General features: G+C 43.3%; 1 protein-coding gene across 1 annotated transcript in view; it reads left to right on the forward strand.

Moving 5' to 3' along the window:
• The window catches only part of AKAP6 (A-kinase anchoring protein 6), a 587,230-nt gene that overhangs the window by 434,166 nt on the left and 134,176 nt on the right, over positions 1–18,888 (forward strand). The window contains exon 12 of the mRNA XM_040411001.1: positions 4,554–4,763. Within this exon, the coding sequence (XP_040266935.1) occupies positions 4,554–4,763 (210 nt within the window). The remainder of the gene's footprint in view (positions 1–4,553; positions 4,764–18,888) is intronic.

The following is an 18,888-nucleotide window of genomic DNA, read 5'->3' on the forward strand; positions in this document are numbered from 1 at the left end:
TTACGACAGATAAGGGTGTTTCTGTGTGCTTACCTGCCGTTCTAGCTACTGTATTCAGTCTCCTTCTTTTCCCTGCATCTAGGCCATTTGAGAGTCCTGTTCTCCCGTGTCTTGGAAGACCAGGTCGTCTCTCCCCTGCTCTTATTAAAGGGATTATCAGGGCGACTCAGGGCCAAAGGTATCCTGGTATGAGCCGTCCTACCATCAAGGTCCGCTCATATGGTGAGAAGTTAGGGTGAGGATTATGGACGCTTTAGGAGGTGACCTTCTCCCTGATTCTGGCGTCCTGGCCTAGCTGCTCCCCCATTATACTTGACACTGTACGGTGGGGGGTTTTCCCCACCGTGACAGTGACAGGGTTTGGTATGTGCTGGAATGGGTGGGTAAATTACTGGGAGAGACTGGTGATGATCCCGCTGTCATTGTCCATGTTGGAACCAATGATAGAATACATGGAAGGTGGAGGGTCCTTAAGAATAACTTCAAAGAACTAAATTGCAAGCTTCAGGAAAGAACCTCCAAGGTAGTATTCTCTGGAATACTACCTGTGCCATGCGTAAAATGGCAAAGGCAGTGGGAGCTCAGGGATCTAAATGCATGGCTTAATTCCTGGTGTAGGGCTAAAGGATTTGGGTTCCTAGAGCACTGGGTCGAATATTACAGGCTATAGCTACTAGAGAGGGGTCGTTAATCCAGGGAGTTATTCTGATTGCCTGATTGGTGTTGAGAAGGACATTTTTATTCCCCTAAAGTGGGGAAAATTGGCTTCTACCTCACAGTTGTTTTTTTTTTTTTTGCCTTCCTCTGGATCAACTTGCAGGATGACAGGCCGAACTGGATGGACAAATGTCTTTTTTCGGCTTTATGTACTATGTTACTATATTACTATGGTGTTTCAAGGATAGTTTATATCAGAATGGGGAAGATAATTCTAGCAGGGGTTGAAGAGTATTTAGGTAAGAAGGGGGAAAATAAGGCAGAAAGTGAAGTGGCAGATAGGTCAAAGAGGGGTCAGAATATATTGGTGGAGAAATTGATTATGGGGGCTTCTTAGGGCAGTGGATAAGGAGATCCACACATTATAAACAAGCAATAAAAACCAGTGATGGGTGAGTTGCATGTTCACAAATGCATGTTCACAAATGCCAGAAGTCAAGCAAGCAAAATGGGTGAGCTGGAACCCATTATACTGGAGGAATACATAGATGTAGTTGGCATGGCTGAGACATGGTTGGACTCTTCACACAAATGGACTGTTAATATTCAAAGTTATACACTCTAGGAGGATAGGGCCAATAAAAAAAATGGTGGTGGAATATGTCTGTATGTTAGGAGTTATATGAAAGTGAATGTGAAAGAGGCAATTGAATGAAGATGGTGAAGATTTTGAATCCTTATAGGTGGAATTACAAAGGGAAAAACACGCAGAAAAAATAATATTTGATGTAACCTATATACCCCCTAACATCACAGAGGAAATAGAAGTTCAGCCTTATAGCCAACTAGAGCGGGTTGCACAAGCTGGTACAGAGGTCATAATGGGAGATCCTAACTTCCCAAATATTGACGGATAATGGTTCTGCCTCAGCTGCAAAAGGGAGAAATTTCCTCTACTTGCTCAAGGACCACTTTATTGTCCAGTTTGTAGAGAATCCCACTAGGGGCGATGCTCTTCTGGATCTGGTAATTTCTAACAAAACAGAGCTTGCTGGAAATGTCACTGTTCATGAGACACTTGGTAGGTAATAGGGACCTCAATGTAATTATATTCCCCCTGAGCTATAAAGTAAGAAGCAAACATTGGGAGAGCAAAAAAACTTAGGGACACATTTATTAAGACGGGTGTTTTAGATGTCGATCTTAATAAATTCCCGTAGCTGGTGGTGGATCCATCAAAGTAATGAGGAGGCTCAGGCCTCTACATAACTTTGACACATCCAGCAGCAGTTCTAAATGCGTCTTATATTCCCCCTGAGCTGTCTTACATTTAGACCAGTTTCTACACCTAAAACAGGTGTAGAAAATGATGAATGAGACAGGCCTGCCAGCTCGTCCCCTTCTCCGCCCACGCCATGCCTGGCGTGAGCGGGGAAAAGTTGCAGATAGCGGCGCAACTAACCATTGCACTAGCATCTGCGCCTGAAGTATTTTTGTTAAATTTTGTATTTTTTTTTACTAAATAAAATTTTAATTTTTTGACACAATTTTACCACTGTCATGAAGTACAAAATGTGATGAAAAAACTATCTCAGAATGACCTGGAAAAATAAAAGCGTTTTTACCACATAAAGTGACACATGTCAGATTTGCAAAAAATGGCCTGGGCAGGAAGGTGAAAACTGGCCCGGTGTAGAAAGGATTAATAGGTAAAATAAAGTCTATAGGCTTAAAAAGTATAGTTTGTTATTGCATTGAAAACTGGCTGACAGACCGTGTCCAGAAAGTTGTGGTCAATGATTCCTTTTCAAATGTTCCCCGGTTATAAGTGGTGTACCCCAAGATTTAGTGCTGGGTCCCCTATTATTTAACTTATTAATGATATAGAGCATTGTTTCTCAACTCCAGTCCTCAGGGTGCACCATTCTCATGATTTGAGAATATCCCACAGAATGAATACCTGTGGTAGGTCCCAATGCATTGACAGTAACAATATCACCTGCTGAATACTAAGGAAATCCTAAAAATATGACATGCTGGGTGGTAGTGAGGACTGGAGAGAGAAACACTGATACAGAAAGGATGGGATTAATAGCACAGTTTCTATTTTTGCAGATGACAACAAGTAATGTAGTACTGTGCAATCTATGGAAGATGTCCATAAACTACAAGCTGACTTGGACACTGTTTGGGCATCAACTTAGCAAATTAAGTTCAATATGGATAAATGTAAAGTTATGCATCTGGGTACTTATAATGAAATTTAGGGTTATTTATTTAACTATGTAACTATGTAAGAGAGGATGCCAAGAGGAGTACATATTAAGGGGGTCACTTACTAAATAATATATGCCAGTTTTCTGGCGTATATCTGTCGCACATTGTAGTGCAAAGGTTATTTGCTCAGCAGTCTGCAACTTTTCTCAGCTCATGCCAGGGCTAAAAAAGGGTGCATGGAATGGGCGGGGAAGGAGACGGGATGGCAGGCCTATCTCATTTATCATATTCTATGCCTGTTTTAGGCAAGGAAGCTGGCTTACATTTAGACAAGTGGTGGATGCGTGGAAGTTATGTTTGGCGGATCCACCGTCAGTGCAAGGAGTTATTAAGACCGGCTACTGAAACAGCGGTCTTAATAAGTGACCCCCTAAATGTTTCTCTTTGTAGTATCTCTAAAGCAGATGTTGTAAATACAGTTATCTCTGCTGATGTAATTAGAAGGTCTGTTAAAGTGCACTTTAACCCATTTATATTTTGATATGTGAAATTATACTGTTTGTATAAGTTGACTGATTGACAGAATTGAGCTACCTTTTGATATTGTACATATCTGTAGACCTCACTTCACTGTACATGTGCATAGAACTTCATTTGTGTAAGGCCTCATGCACCGGACCGTAAGAGTTCTGAGGTCCACAAACCGCGGATCCACAAAGCATGGATCATGGCCATGTGTATGCCACCATTATTTTACCCCTGTTAAAATGTCCTATTCTTGTCCACAAAACAAACAAGATTAGGTCATATTCTATTTTTTTGGACAACGAAACAGACAAACGCATGAGCATCCAAAAATACGGTCATGTGCATGAGGCCTAATGAACTTGTACCTGATGCTACTAGAGATGAGACCCTTTAAGAGACACCAACAAAGTGTGATTGTGGTATAGAACCCAAATGATTACCATAATTTGTCCAAATCAGGGGCAAGGGTGCTCTAGTGGAAGGCACATTGGACTGAGCTGCAATGCCAGGCATAGCCGCAGATAAGGATGAGTTACCATGCCTGGAAAAAAGAGCATGCTGTGCTGAGGCCCTTTCCTTCTAAGGATTGTGTGTGTGTTTGGGGAAGGGGGGGGGGGGGGTAATTAGCCTCCTACTATTCTAAGGATTGTACATCAATAGGGAAAATCCATTTAAAGGGGTTTTCTGGGATTTTAATATTGATGACCTATTCTCAGGATAGGTCATCAATATTAAAATCCCAGAAAACCCCTTTAAATGGATTTTCCCTATTGATGTACAATCCTTAGAATAGTAGGAGGCTAATCACTGCCCCCCCCCCCCTTCCCGCTTATCGGCGGGGGTTCAAAACCCGAAAACACCCACCAATCAGCTGTTTGAAGAGAAGGCCCATGCAAACGCTGTCTTCTCTTCATTGTTTACCTGCACACCGACAGGTGTAATTACAAGCCGTTCCATTCACTCCAATGGGACGGTTCCTTCCTTGTAATTACACCTGCTCTTCGCTGCAATGTCGACTGTTATCAGGTAAACAACGTCAAAAATTACTAGGTCTGTGGTCAGCTTACTTGTGATTTCCTTGATTCTCATTTCCTACCTTGGATAATGACTCTAACACTGTCTTTTTTGCTCTCTGTTACTGTTTTTCACAGAAATCTCTTGCAGAAGCACTGTCAAGTTGTGTGTCCCATCCTGTACTCTCACCTGGCAGTGGGAATCTAGTGCGGCAGCTGGATCAGCGAGTCAAAGAGCTGAAATCATGGCTTAGAGATACTGAGTTAGCGTTGTATAACTCCAGTTTGAGAGTAGGGAAAAAGGAGAATCGTAAAGAAATACTCCAAAGAGAGCTGCACCAATTCCAGGTAGGCCACTATCTGTCTGACCCAAGTTTTAATTAGCATTTATAATTTCAAATCTGTTAGGTTCTGTATGTGTCAGTTTTGTGCCGAATCTTGCACTTTTGTTATCTGCTCCTATAAAGACATATAACAAGCATTTAATGTGAAAACAGCCCTAGGTGCATTGGCTCTGAAGCAAAATGTCTTTTGAAGTTGGTTCTGGTAATTTTGTAACAGTGACTTCTTTGCTTTACACTAAAGTGCACATGAATGCTGCATCCGGTCACCATGGTAGAAATAAACCATAGATAATACTTATGCTGATGTACAGTTTCTTTGTTTCCTGGCGCTATAGTTTCCCCACCACTTTTGTATGTATAATATATCAATTCATTGTAAATCAGTGCATCAAGCAAAACTAATTATTGACAGCAAAATATGTTTTTTTTAACATAACATCATACAATTAAAGGTGAGACATTTCATATTTATAGAAATGTGATTACTACTTTGCAGCCATTAAGGAATATTTATTATGTAGGCAGACTCCAGGGCTGGACTGGGACTTAAATTCAGCCCTGGCATTCTAAAACAGACAGGCCTACTTACAGTGGGGGTGAATATGAAATCTGTTTGTGTGCCCTTCCCCTTCCTGGCCCCAGTACAAATGGCATATTTAAATATACATTACATTGAGCACTATCAAACATACAGGAGTATACAGAACTACATACCTATTACATCCAGTGACATCTCCCCTAATGTAGATGTTCTCTTTCTTTCGTCTTTACAGAATTTACTGCACATACATCTTAGTCCTCACTTTACCAAACAGCGTTATCCTGCTGCTATCCCAATACTGTACTTGCTGTACTACGCAATTTGATATTTCCCAACATACCAATTGTTCTTTCAAAAGTCTCACATATTATAATTCTCTCTCAAAGTGCTCTTACTGCTAACAAGCTCCCTACAGTGATAATGCTCCCTGACAGTGTCCTATTACTAGTAGTGCCCTCTATACAGGGAGTGCAGAATTATTAGGCAAGTTGTATTTTTGAGGATTAATTTTATTATTGAACAACAACCATGTTCTCAATGAACCCAAAAAACTCATTAATATCAAAGCTGAATATTTTTGGAAGTAGTTTTTAGTTTGTTTTTAGTTTTAGCTATTTTAGGGGGATATCTGTGTGTGCAGGTGACTATTACTGTGCATAATTATTAGGCAACTTAACAAAAAAACAAATATATACCCATTTCAATTATTTATTTTTACCAGTGAAACCAATATAACATCTCAACATTCACAAATATACATTTCTGACATTCAAAAACAAAACAAAAACAAATCAGTGACCAATATAGCCACCTTTCTTTGCAAGGACACTCAAAAGCCTGCCATCCATGGATTCTGTCAGTGTTTTGATCTGTTCACCATCAACATTGCGTGCAGCAGCAACCACAGCCTCCCAGACACTGTTCAGAGAGGTGTACTGTTTTCCCTCCTTGTAAATCTCACATTTGATGATGGACCACAGGTTCTCAATGGGGTTCAGATCAGGTGAACAAGGAGGCCATGTCATTAGATTTTCTTCTTTTATACCCTTTCTTGCCAGCCACGCTGTGGAGTACTTGGACGCGTGTGATGGAGCATTGTCCTGCATGAAAATCATGTTTTTCTTGAAGGATGCAGACTTCTTCCTGTACCACTGCTTGAAGAAGGTGTCTTCCAGAAACTGGCAGTAGGACTGGGAGTTGAGCTTGACTCCATCCTCAACCCGAAAAGGCCCCACAAGCTCATCTTTGATGATACCAGCCCAAACCAGTACTCCACCTCCACCTTGCTGGCGTCTGAGTCGGACTGGAGCTCTCTGCCCTTTACCAATCCAGCCACGGGCCCATCCATCTGGCCCATCAAGACTCACTCTCATTTCATCAGTCCATAAAAGCTTAGAAAAATCAGTCTTGAGATATTTCTTGGCCCAGTCTTGACGTTTCAGCTTGTGTGTCTTGTTCAGTGGTGGTCGTCTTTCAGCCTTTCTTACCTTGGCCATGTCTCTGAGTATTGCACACCTTGTGCTTTTGGGCACTCCAGTGATGTTGCAGCTCTGAAATATGGCCAAACTGGTGGCAAGTGGCATCTTGGCAGCTGCACGCTTGACTTTTCTCAGTTCATGGGCAGTTATTTTGCGCCTTGGTTTTTCCACACGCTTCTTGTGACCCTGTTGACTATTTTGAATGAAACGCTTGATTGTTCGATGATCACGCTTCAGAAGCTTTGCAATTTTAAGAGTGCTGCATCCCTCTGCAAGATATCTCACTATTTTTGACTTTTCTGAGCCTGTCAAGTCCTTCTTTTGACCCATTTTGCCAAAGGAAAGTAAGTTGCCTAATAATTATGCACACCTAATATAGGGTGTTGATGTCATTAGACCACACCCCTTCTCATTACAGAGATGCACATCACCTAATATGCTTAATTGGTAGTAGGCTTTCGAGCCTATACAGCTTGGAGTAAGACAACATGCATAAAGAGGATGATGTGGTCAAAATACTCATTTGCCTAATAATTCTGCACTCCCTGTATATACAGAACCCCCAGTTGTGATAATGTCCTATACTGCCCCTAGTTGTGATAAAGTCCCCCAAAGTAATAAGCCTCCTAAAGTATCCCCAATAGTAATAAGGTCCCGTTAAAGGGTAACTGTCATGTTTTCATCAAAAAATCTATTTTAGCATACAGTATGTTACTGCTGCAGCAGAATTATGCATAAAGCAATCTTTAGTTTCTTCACATACCACTGTTTTCCTTGAGTTTTTCCCTTAGTTACGGCTGTTTAAACATTTACAATATGAGGACCTTCTCAAGATGGCTCCTCTGCCAGTTCTCTGAGGCCAAAACTGCTTTCCCTCACTTGCCATACACACTTGCTGTAGCCAGCAGCTTCCTGCCAGCCAATCAGATTGGATTACTGAGAGACACGCCTCCTCACTCTGAAGCATAATGCAGGCATGCAGTGTGAAGGACTGCACCCTCCATCTTCTTCTTAGCCAGAGACAGACAAGCCATAGCAACTGCCTTTTAAAGGAGCAGTGGAAAAGGATAGAGGACATTAATGAAAGCTGTTATTATAAGGTTATTACAGATCTTTTGACATTCATTGACAGTCTAACTCAGGTATACATGCCTAGCTCTAATAAACTAGCAAATAAAATAAAAAATATGACAGTAACCCTTTAAGTGCCCCAAGTAGTAATAAGGCCCCTCTATAAGGCACCCAGTAGAGCCCCCATTAGTAATAAGGCCCTTCTATAGTGCCCCCAGTAGTTAAATCCCATTTATAGAGGATGTAGTTATGATGGGTCCCTGTAGTGCCCCAGTATTTATAATGCCCCTATATTGCCCCAGTACATATAATATACCCCTGTAATGCCGCCAATATTTAAAATGTCCCCCTTTAGTGTCCCAATAGTTATAATACCTTCCTGTAGTGCCACCAGTATTTTTAATATCTCCCTTTAGTGCTCCCATTAGTTATAGTGCAACCATGTAGTGTCCTCAGTAGTTATACTGCCCCCTGTATTGCCCCAAAAGTGACAAATATTGCTGCTCAATGCTTCAGTATGTGAAGCAGGCCACAGTTCTGATGTCTGATGCTGCCTCAGAGAATTCAGGCATAGTGGCCTATGAGAGTTAATTGTGGGACTGGGAACAATTGATTTGGCATAGCCTGAAGCGGTCCAATCTGGCTTTTGCCAGAATTTCCAGATGGGCACTCCATCCCTGGTTAACACAATCATTTCAAATCTAAGGAACAATTTTAGTGACTCATCAGTAGGTTCTCAGAATTTGCTTTATGACTTACTTGTGTCCCATGCTTAACATTCATTTACATTTTGTAAGCAGTGATGAGCAGCATGGGCAATATTCATTTTTGCAATATTTCGCAAATGTTTGGCCTAATATTCGTGATAAATTCGCAAATTCTAGAATTTGTGATCTCCAGTCATTATTTTCTTCATTGCGAAAATTGGTAATGTAATATGCCCGTATTACGCGCGCAATACAGGTGTGGCTCACTTTTTCTACATTTTTCAAGCTGCTAGAAGTTTCCTGAGACTGGAGGAGATGCACAGTACAGTAATTCCTATCACACTACCTAACATCTGCACTGCAACCTATCAGCTACACTATATCACTATCTAACCTACACTGACTATCCCCCCCTAACTATCTGTATTATATATATGAGCTAACTATCTAATGTAATTGAATAAGGATCCATATGAGCAAAGCAGCCTTCTCATTGGCCCACAAGCAAGAAGCAGGAGGGTACTGATGAAAAAAATCTAGAATATTCGCGATTACAAAGATATAGCACTATTTTCTACATCTTCGCGAATTCTCAAAGTGCCGATGGCGATTAGAATATTCACAACCAACGCTGTTTGTAAGCACCTCAGAGTACAGCTATTCGGTTTACGCTTATAGGTGACTAGATTATTGAAAGGTCTCTCTATTTGATACAAAAAATTTAAGTTACCGTATTTTTCGCTTTATAAGACGTCTTATAAAGCGAATGCTGCCATTTTTACTCTGGTGATGCTGATACATCGCCGGCCGCTAAACTCCAAAAATGGGCTGGACAAAATTATTGGCACCCTTAACTTAATATTTGGTTGCACACCCTTTGTAAAAAATAACTGAAATCAGTCGCTTCCTATAACCATCAATAAGCTTCTGACACCTCTCACCCGGAATTTTGGACCACTCTTCCTTAGAAACTGCTCCAGGTCTCTCTTATTGGAAGGGCGCCTTTTCCCAACAGCAATTTTAAGATCTCTTCACAGGTGTTCAATGGGATTTATATCTGGACTCATTGTTGGCCACTTCAGAACTCTCCTGCGCTTTGTTGCCATCCATTTCTGGGTGCTTTTTGACATATGTTTGGGGTCATTGTCCTGCTGGAAGACCCAAGATCTCGGACGCAAACCCAGCTTTCTGACACTGGGCTCTACAGTGCGACCCAAAATCCGTTGGTAATCCTCAGATTTCATGATGCCTTGCACACATTCAAGGCACCCAGTGCCAGAGGCAGCAAAACAACCCCAAAGCATCAATGAACCTCCACCATATTTCACTGAAGGTACTGTGTTCTTTTCTTTGTACGCCTCATTCAGTTTTTCGGTAAACAGTAGAATGATGTGCTTTACCAAAAAGCTCTATCTTGGTCTCATCTGTACACAAGATGTTTTCCCAGAAGGATTTTGGCTTACTCAAGTTCATTTTTGCAAAATGTAGTGTTGCTTTTTTATGTCTCTGTGTCAGCAGTGGGGTCCTCCTGGGTCTCCTGCCATAGCGTTTCATTTAATTTAAATGTTGACAGATAGTTTGCGCTGCAGGACAGCTTGAATATCTTTAGAACTTGTTTGGGGCTGCTTATCCACCATATGGACTATCCTGCGTTGACATCTTTCATCAATTTTTCTCTTCCGTCCACGCCCAGGGAGATTAGCTACAGTGCCATGGGTTGCATTGTTGCGCACTGTGCACAAAGGCAAATCTAGATCTCTGGAGATGGACTTGTAACCTTGAGATTGTTGATATTTTTCCACAATTTGGGCTCTCAAGTCCTCAGTTCTTCTCCTCTTTCTGTTGTCCATGCTTAGTGTGGCGCACACAGACACACAATGCAAAGACTAAGTCAACTTCTCTCCTTTTTATCTGCTTTCATGTGTGATTTTTATATTGCCCACACCTGTTACTTGCCCCAGGTGAGTTTAAAGGAGCGTCACATGCTTGAAATAATCTTATTTATCCACAATTTTGAAAGGGTGCCAATAATTTTGTCTAGACCATTTTTGGAATTTGGTGTGACATTATGTCCAATTTCCTTTTTTCCCCTCCCTTTTTTGGTTTTGTACACAAAGAGAATAAACATGTGTATAGCAAAACATGTGTTACTGCAATACTATTAAAAATTTCAGGGGTGCCAAAATTTACGTCCATGACTGTATATAGCATAAGATGCTATATATGTGTCATCCACAGATCCCCCATAACAGTGTCATCCACAGATCCCCCCATAGCAATGTCATCCACACATCCCCCATAGCAGTGTCATCCACAGATCCCCCTTAACAGTGTCATCCACAGATCCCCCCCCATAACAGTGTCATCCACAGATATCCCCATAAAAGTGTCATCCACAGATGCCCCCATAACAGTGTCATTCGCAGATCCCTAAAACAGTGTCATCCACAGATCCCCATACCAGTGTCATCCACAGATCCCCATAACAGTGTCATCCACAGATCCCCATAACAGTGTCATCCACAGATCCCTCATAACAGTGTCATCCACAGATCCCCCATAACAGTGTCATCCACAGATCCCCCATAACAGTGTCATCCACAGATCCCTATAACAGTGCCATCCACAGATCCCTCATAACAGTGTCATCCACAGATCCCCCATAACAGTGTCATCCACAGATCCCTATAACAGTGCCATCCACAGATCCCCATAACAGTGTCATCCACAGATCCCATAACAGTGTCATCCACAGACCACCATTAGTTCAAAAGCACACCTTTTGGTTCAAAATATATTTTTTCTTATTTTGCTCCTCAAAAACCTAGGTGCGTCTTATCATCAGGTGCGTCTTAGAAAGCAAAAAATATGGTAGTTCAGTTTGGAGAAAAGGTGCATAAAGGTGCCTATATACATAAACATAAAAGCAAAGGTGGCCAAACACGCCAATTTTAAAGGGATTACAGTATTTGTATGTGGCTTTGTTAACTGTTCCCTGACAGATGCTGCCAAGGGAAGAAGGATCCTTTGAGAGGACATTTATCAAAATGGATTTAAAGGAAAAAACCAATCAGATTCTACCTTTCTTTATTCAGAGCTTCTTTGGAAAATCCAAGGTGGAATCAGATTGGTTACCATGTGCAACTTAACCAGCTTTCCTTTACACTAGATTTGATAAATCTCCCTTTTGTTCTCATTAGATAATTTCTAGGTATTTGCATAGAGTACTAGGATAGGCTTTATTAACACCAGTATCATATTGTAAACTGTCAATACTAGAGCCATGCCAGCTACAGATCCATCCATACAGATCTATATTCAAATAGATCTCAACAAATCTTGACGGGTCCCATTGTCTTATGACTAGGGTTATCAAGTTGCTGTCAACGTTCTGGTATTTTATAAATTAAGTAACAGAGCAGACTATGATTTCCTTCTAAGTTTGAGTGAACCAGTTCAGACTGAACCGAGTTCTGACCAAACTTTGCTATTTCTTGAATGGTAGAAAAACCTGAATCTTTCCAGGTTTGTTTTGGACAAATCCACTAAAACAGTACGTAGGGCCATTTTAGTGCACATGCTGGTGGGGAAAAAGCACTAGGAAAGAAGAAGAAGGGTTTTCGCAGACACTGACAGCCTGAATGAACCAATAAGTGCTGCAGCAGACAAGGAGGTGCCGAAAACAAAACACTATTCTGTGCTGGCCTTTGAGAGAAGGTGGTGGAGTGTTACAGTGTCTGCCAGGAAAACGATCTTAGGGAATCAGGGAGAGTGAAAAAAAGAATCAGGGACAGTCAGAAATCAATCAAGCCTATTGCCAGGGATTGTGTAGGTAAAGGCTAGGATTCCAAAGAAGAGTTTTGTGTGTGCTGTGTACAATAGAGACAAGACCTGTGGCTGACTGTGCCTGCTATCAGAAGTGCAGGTGCATCTCAAAAGCAGCTACCTGCAAGCAAATATTGCAGCAATACCCACGGTGTGGCAGCAATCTACACATTTACTAATTTGAAATTGACCATCAAGCCTCAATTGTCCATTAACATATATTCAGTTTCCACACAATCACTTTTTTTTGGGGGGGGGAGTCTTTCAATTGAATTAAGCAGCATATATACGTGATTACTACAGCAATAGCCATGGTGTGGCTGCAATCTACCTGTGTGTGTTAAGTTGAAATTGAGTCTCAAGCCTCAATTGTCCATTTATGTATATTCAGTTTCCACGCAGTTTGAATTTAAGTGTTTTTTGGGACTTGTTCAATTTAATGAAACCAGCACACAAAAGTATCTGTGAGGGATAACGAATGCAGGCCTAAATCACTTTCCCTTTATTTATTTGTTTACAAACATGTTAACAATTAATTAATTTTTTAAATGGGGGCTGATTATATTCAAACTAGCAGCATAGAGGAGACAAGTCCTGGAACACGAGATCACCCATAATGCCGTGTAGCCGGCCAATCCGCAGGTAGCCATCCCCCTGTGATGTCACAGCTAGGTTGAGCTTTTTAAAGCCTGATTTTGCGCGCTCATCACTGCCATTTTCCTTTGAGTGGAGCATAGGAAGAGACGTTACAAGACGATCAAGCACTAGCAACAGTGCTGCTGCAAACTGTTAACAGAGAGTGTAGGACATTATTGGGGAGGGAGAGTTCAGCGAGAGCATAGGAGATTGCTGAACTACAGACTCTGCTGAAATTTATCACCATGTATATAACTGTGCAGTGCACCAAGATTCATAGCTAATCCGTTCTGTTAGCTGTAGAGTTACTGTGCGTCAGTATTACAAGCTACTGTTAATGGCAAGTCTAACTTATCGCCATGTACATAACTGTGCACTGCACCAATATTCATAGCTAATCCAATCTGTTAGTTGTAGATTTACTGTGCTTCAGTATTACAGGTCACTTTTGCCGGCAACTCTAATTTAACGCCGTGTACATAACTGTGCAGTGCACCAAAATTCATAGCTAATCCGTTCTGCGTTTAGATATTCTGTATTAGATCTCAATTTTTTTAACAGCAGCCAGGATTTCTTTTAATGGGTCATGCGCCACAACAGATGAATCGTTTAACTCTTCACTCCTCACCTCTTCATTCTGGAAATCCTCCTCTGTTACTTCACCCACTTTGGCTCCAGGATTAGTTTTATCGTGTAACTCCACCGTCCCTTTTTGTCCTGCTCTTGTAATTACATTAGTGGACTTTAAAAACTGATCTATTTTCCCTGCTTCCGATGATTTTTGCCCCATTTTTTGAGACGAATAGTCCACTGAGCATCTGTTTTGCATAGGGGCCATTTCCTTTCTACTTTCTCTCTCTTTTATATATATAAATCAAAATTATTATTTTTTTAAAAGATCACAGTCTCCCCAGCGATTGCAGAAGCAAGTGGCCCTGCAGATGCCCTTTCTGGGAGAGCAGCCCCTGGAGGAATGGGTGAAGGAACTAGAGCACCGGGTATGGCATGAGCTATGGCTGGAGGATGCCTACCATGCGCTCTGGTGGTATATGGCACAGTATATACCCTGGACAGCTGAGCATGACAAGCCAGAGGGAGAGGAGTTTGATGGTCCTGGCTTGTTATGGGAGTCCTATGCAGAGCCTGACTTCGGGAGCCCTGCACAGTGCAGACTTAAGGACATTTTCTATGAGAGAGAGGCTAGGCAGGATTGGGATGACCCCCATGAGGTAGAGAAAGACCTGGCTCACCTAGAAACCCTGGAGTGGGAACTAGAGCAGGACTACCGAGATTTCTTCCACTCCATTGGGAAGGCTCAGCAGGACAGCAAGATGACAGACCCGGATCCAGACCCATTCAGCTGGGCAGATATTGTGGAGTGTTACTGGGAAGAACCCCAGGTGGCCGGTGGAGATGGGACCGAGGTTTCTCCACCAGTCCTGCAGGGAATTGAGAGCCCAGTCTCCATTCCCCAGCGGCCGTGTGATTTACAGGGAATTGGGAGCCCAATCTCCATTCCTCAGCGGCAGAGTGTCCTACAGGGAATAGAGAGCCCAGTTTCCTTTCCCCAGCAACAGGACACTGTATTGGGAGTGGAGACAGTCGGTCTCCCTCCCCAGAGGCTGGAAGTATGTATGGGAGAGGAGCTTGTTACCCCCTCTCCCCATTGGCAGTGTGATTTGCAGGGAATTGGGATCCCAGTCTCCATTCCCCAGCGGCAGCTTAATGTACCAGGGGGAGACAGTAAGCCCCACAACCATGCAGATGGGACCATGTTCTCTGCACTCACAGCACAGGGGGTAGGAACAGTCGGTCCTGTCCCCCAGCAACAGGGCTGTTTAGCCAAAGTGGAGACAGTCGGTCTCCCCCCACAGCAGCATGGTGGTTTATCTAAAGGGGAGACAGTCGGTCTCCCCCTCCAACAACCAGGCTACAACCAGGCTTCTTCCATGGTAGCGCTGGCACCAGGGCAAAGTACCGCTGGTCTCTGCCCACTCAGCAACCCACCAAGGCAGTCTACCAGTCCCCCACACAGCCGTAGTGAGGCACATGGACATGGACAAGTTTATCCCTTGCTCAGGTGTAGTAACCATTTATTGTGGGTGGGTTTTACTGCTGTTTATATTTTGTGGGTGGGCTGCTGGACTAACAAGGGCACTGACCGGCAGAAGGTCAGATACCCTGTTAGTCTGTTTGGAAAAGGAGAGAAATGTGGCAAAACCAACCTCGCCACTGGGTGCTGGAGAAGCCTGGTTGCCAGCCTCTTGCCCCAGGAGTATGGGCCCTCTCATCAGCCCATGCTAAATTTAAAGCCCATGGCGATTTGACTGTGTTTGTGGCATCTGAGCGCTGTTCGGATATATTGAGTGCTCAGATACAAGCCATCTGGGGATAAGTTGAATGTGGGGGTTCTGTTCAGTTTGATAGGAGTTATGTATTTTTGTGTAGTTTTGCTGTTGTGAATAGAGGTATTTTCTGTACCTAGTTGGCTTACCACACCTACTTAAGCTAATTATCTCACACAGCCTAACTCTGTAAAAACGGGTTTTGGACAGAAAAGCCATGCTTCCTTTGTTCACAAAGGACTTTTACAAACTTTTGAACCCCTGGTCTAATTCGTGCCATTTTGGGATATGTTAAATGTCTGTGTTTACTGTAATGGTTGTGACATTGTATATTTGAATAGTGATTTCTGTCCTATTGTCTCCATGTGTATTGGCGATTTCCCTTTGTCCTGAGAGATAATTGAATTACTCCTCGGTTGTCTCCAGGACAGAAGACATTGTGTATTCTCCTGCCTGTGATAATTACATCTACCCATTGTGTAAGGTAATTGTATCACAGGCAGAGGGGAGGATTTTGTATGGGAGTGTTTTACTGTATTGTACGTGTTTATTGGTTGTTTTTACAAAACCCTGTGGGTGGTACTAATGTGTAAAAATGTTATATAAGAACAATAAACACACAGCTCTGGCTGTCCACTGCTTTACCCTCAACACGGAGCTTGGTCTCGTTCTTGGGGGGATTCACTGTATGCTGTTAGAGACTGATTGCTAGCAGTGTAAGCCGCGTGGGTGCATTTCCTATTCGTCTGCTAGCAGTTATTCGTGAGGTTCCGTTCAGGAGTTTGGAGCATTCCCTTGTATTCTGTATTACCTTCTTCCACCAAATACTGATTGAGGGCTGCGATACACCTGCTTCCACAAAATACTGATTGAGGGGTGCCATATACCTATTTCCGCCTAATACTGATTGAGGGGAGCCATATACCTTCTCCCAAAAAATACTGATTGAGGGGTGCTATGGCTATATACCTTCTTCCACCAAATACTGATTTAGGGCTGCGATATACCTGCTTCGACAAAATACTGATTGAGGGGTGCCATATACCTGTTTCCACCGAATACTGATTGAGGGGTTTTATATACCTGTTTCCGCCAAATACTGATTGAGGGGTGCTGTATACTAGTTTCTGCCAAATACTGATTGAGGGGTGCTATATACCTTCTTCCACAAAATACTGATTGAGGGGTACTTTTTCTATATACCTTCTTCCACCAAATACTGATTGAGGGCTGCGATATACCTGCTTCCACAAAATACTGATCGAGGGGTGCCATATACCTGTTTCCGCCAAATACTGATTGAGGGGTGCTATATACCTGTTTCCGCCTAATACTGATTGAGTGGTGCTTTATACCTGTTTCTGCCAAATACTGATTGAGGGGTGCTATATACTTGGTTCCGCCAAATACTGTTTGAGGGCTGCCATATACCTTCTTCCACAAAATACTGATTGAGGGCTGCGATACACCTCCTTCCTCAAAATACTGATTGATGGGTGATATATACCTGTTTCCGCCAAATACTGGTTGAGGGGTGCCATATATCTTCTTCCATAAAATACTGATTAAGGGGTGCTATTGCTATATACCTTCTTTCACGAAATACTGATTGAGGGCTGCAATACACCTGCTTCCACAAAATACTGATTGAGGGGTGCCATATATCTGTTTCTGCCAAATACTGATTGAGGGGTGCTATATACCTGTTTCCGCCTAATACTGATTGAGGGGTCCGATATACCTTCTTCCGCAAAATACTGACCGAGAAGTGCCATATACCTTCTTCCACAAAATACTGATTGAGGGGTGCTATTGCTATATACCTTTTTCCACCAAATACTGATTGAGGGCTGCGATATACCTTCTTCCACAAATACTGTTCTTCTCTACGGATTTAGGCAGAGGATAATTTAGAAAATGACAGGCAGAGGAAGAGGCAGACCGCTCCGCAGGGATGGTAGGGGTCGGGCAGGTGCACCAGTCCGGAGCGCAGTGTGGGCTTTTTTTAACGTGTCAGCTGCTTACAATAGTGTTGCCATCTGCAGCCTGTGCTGTCAATGCATAAGTCACGGTAAGCCCAACACTCACCTAGGGATGACCACCTTAAGAAGGCACCTGGCCTCCCATCACCAAGCCCAGTGGAAGTAACGCCGTCAGAACCCACAAAGCCACACTCCCGGCGCTCCACGTCCTCCCTCTTCTCCTTCTCCTCTCTCCTACCATTTGTCCTCCACTCCACCTTCCACCGTGCCATCGTTGCGTTCATCTGGCACAAGGCAGGCTTCCATGGCCCAAATGTTCGAGCGTAAAAAATGATGACGCCGGATAATCCTCTTGCCCAACAGCTGACCGCTGGCTTGTCGGAACTGCTAGACCGCCAACTACTGCCATATAAATTGGTGGACTTGGAAGCCTTTAGAAATTTGTGGTCATTGGCACACCGCAATGGAAGGTCCCCGGAAGGAAATATTTCTCCCAGAAGGGCATCTCTGAACTATATGGCCACGTTCAGCGGCAAGTTAATATATCTCTGGCACACAGTGTCTGTGCCAGGATACATCTAACTACAGACACGTGGTCTAGTTAACATGGGCAGGGAAGGTACAGAACTTTTACTGCCCACTGGGTAAACCTTCTGATGGCAGTCAAGCATCTAACCCGTGGCACCCGTGTGGATTTGGTGTTACTGCCACGGATTGCATGCAGGCCTGCCTCTTCTTCTCCACCTCCTACTCCATCCTCCGTCTCCTCCTCGGCTGACTATTTATTTTCCACTGCTACCACCTCTTCCGCTGCACCCCTGAAGCTCCCCAGAACCTATTCGACGTGCCAGGTGAGACGTTGCCATGCTGTGTTGTGGATGTTGTGTCTGGAAGCCAAGAGCCACACCAGTCTTGCACTGCTTTCAGCTCTGCAGTCACAATTTGACAGTTGGTAAAGTGGTGTGCAACAACGGTGCCAATCTGCTGAGTGCTCTGAAACAGGGCAAAATTACACACGTGCCGTACATGGCACACGTCCTGAACTTAGTCGTGCAGCGATTCGTTGCCAAATCTCTGGCCATTTTAGAAGATCTTACACGTCTGATTTGTGACTGCCCGACACATTGGAACTCCACCATGTATATGCTTGATAGGCTGCTCCAGCAGAAACATGCCGTTAACGACTACCTGTACGAACTCTGTGGCAGAACAGGTTCTGGGGAGCTTGGTTTCTTTTCACCGCGCCAGTGGCTGCTCATGCGCGACGCATGCAGACTTCTGCGGCCATTTGATGAGATAACCAAACTGGTCAGTCGCAGCCAGGGCGCCATGAGTGACATCGTACCTTACGCCTTCTTTCTGGAGTGTGCATTGCGTTGTGTCATTGATCAAGCCGTCGAGGAGCAGGAGCTGGAAGATGAGGAAGTCGCAATGCTGAATGAATTCCCATGGGGTTCTACTCCATCTGAGACAAGTCAACAGGAGTCTGAAGAGGAGTCAGAGGGGTCAGTGGCTGGGGGGAGGAGGAGGAGCAAGAAGAGCAG

The sequence above is a fragment of the Bufo bufo genome, chromosome 11 (genome assembly GCF_905171765.1).
Source record: "Bufo bufo chromosome 11, aBufBuf1.1, whole genome shotgun sequence".
Taxonomy (NCBI): domain Eukaryota; kingdom Metazoa; phylum Chordata; class Amphibia; order Anura; family Bufonidae; genus Bufo; species Bufo bufo.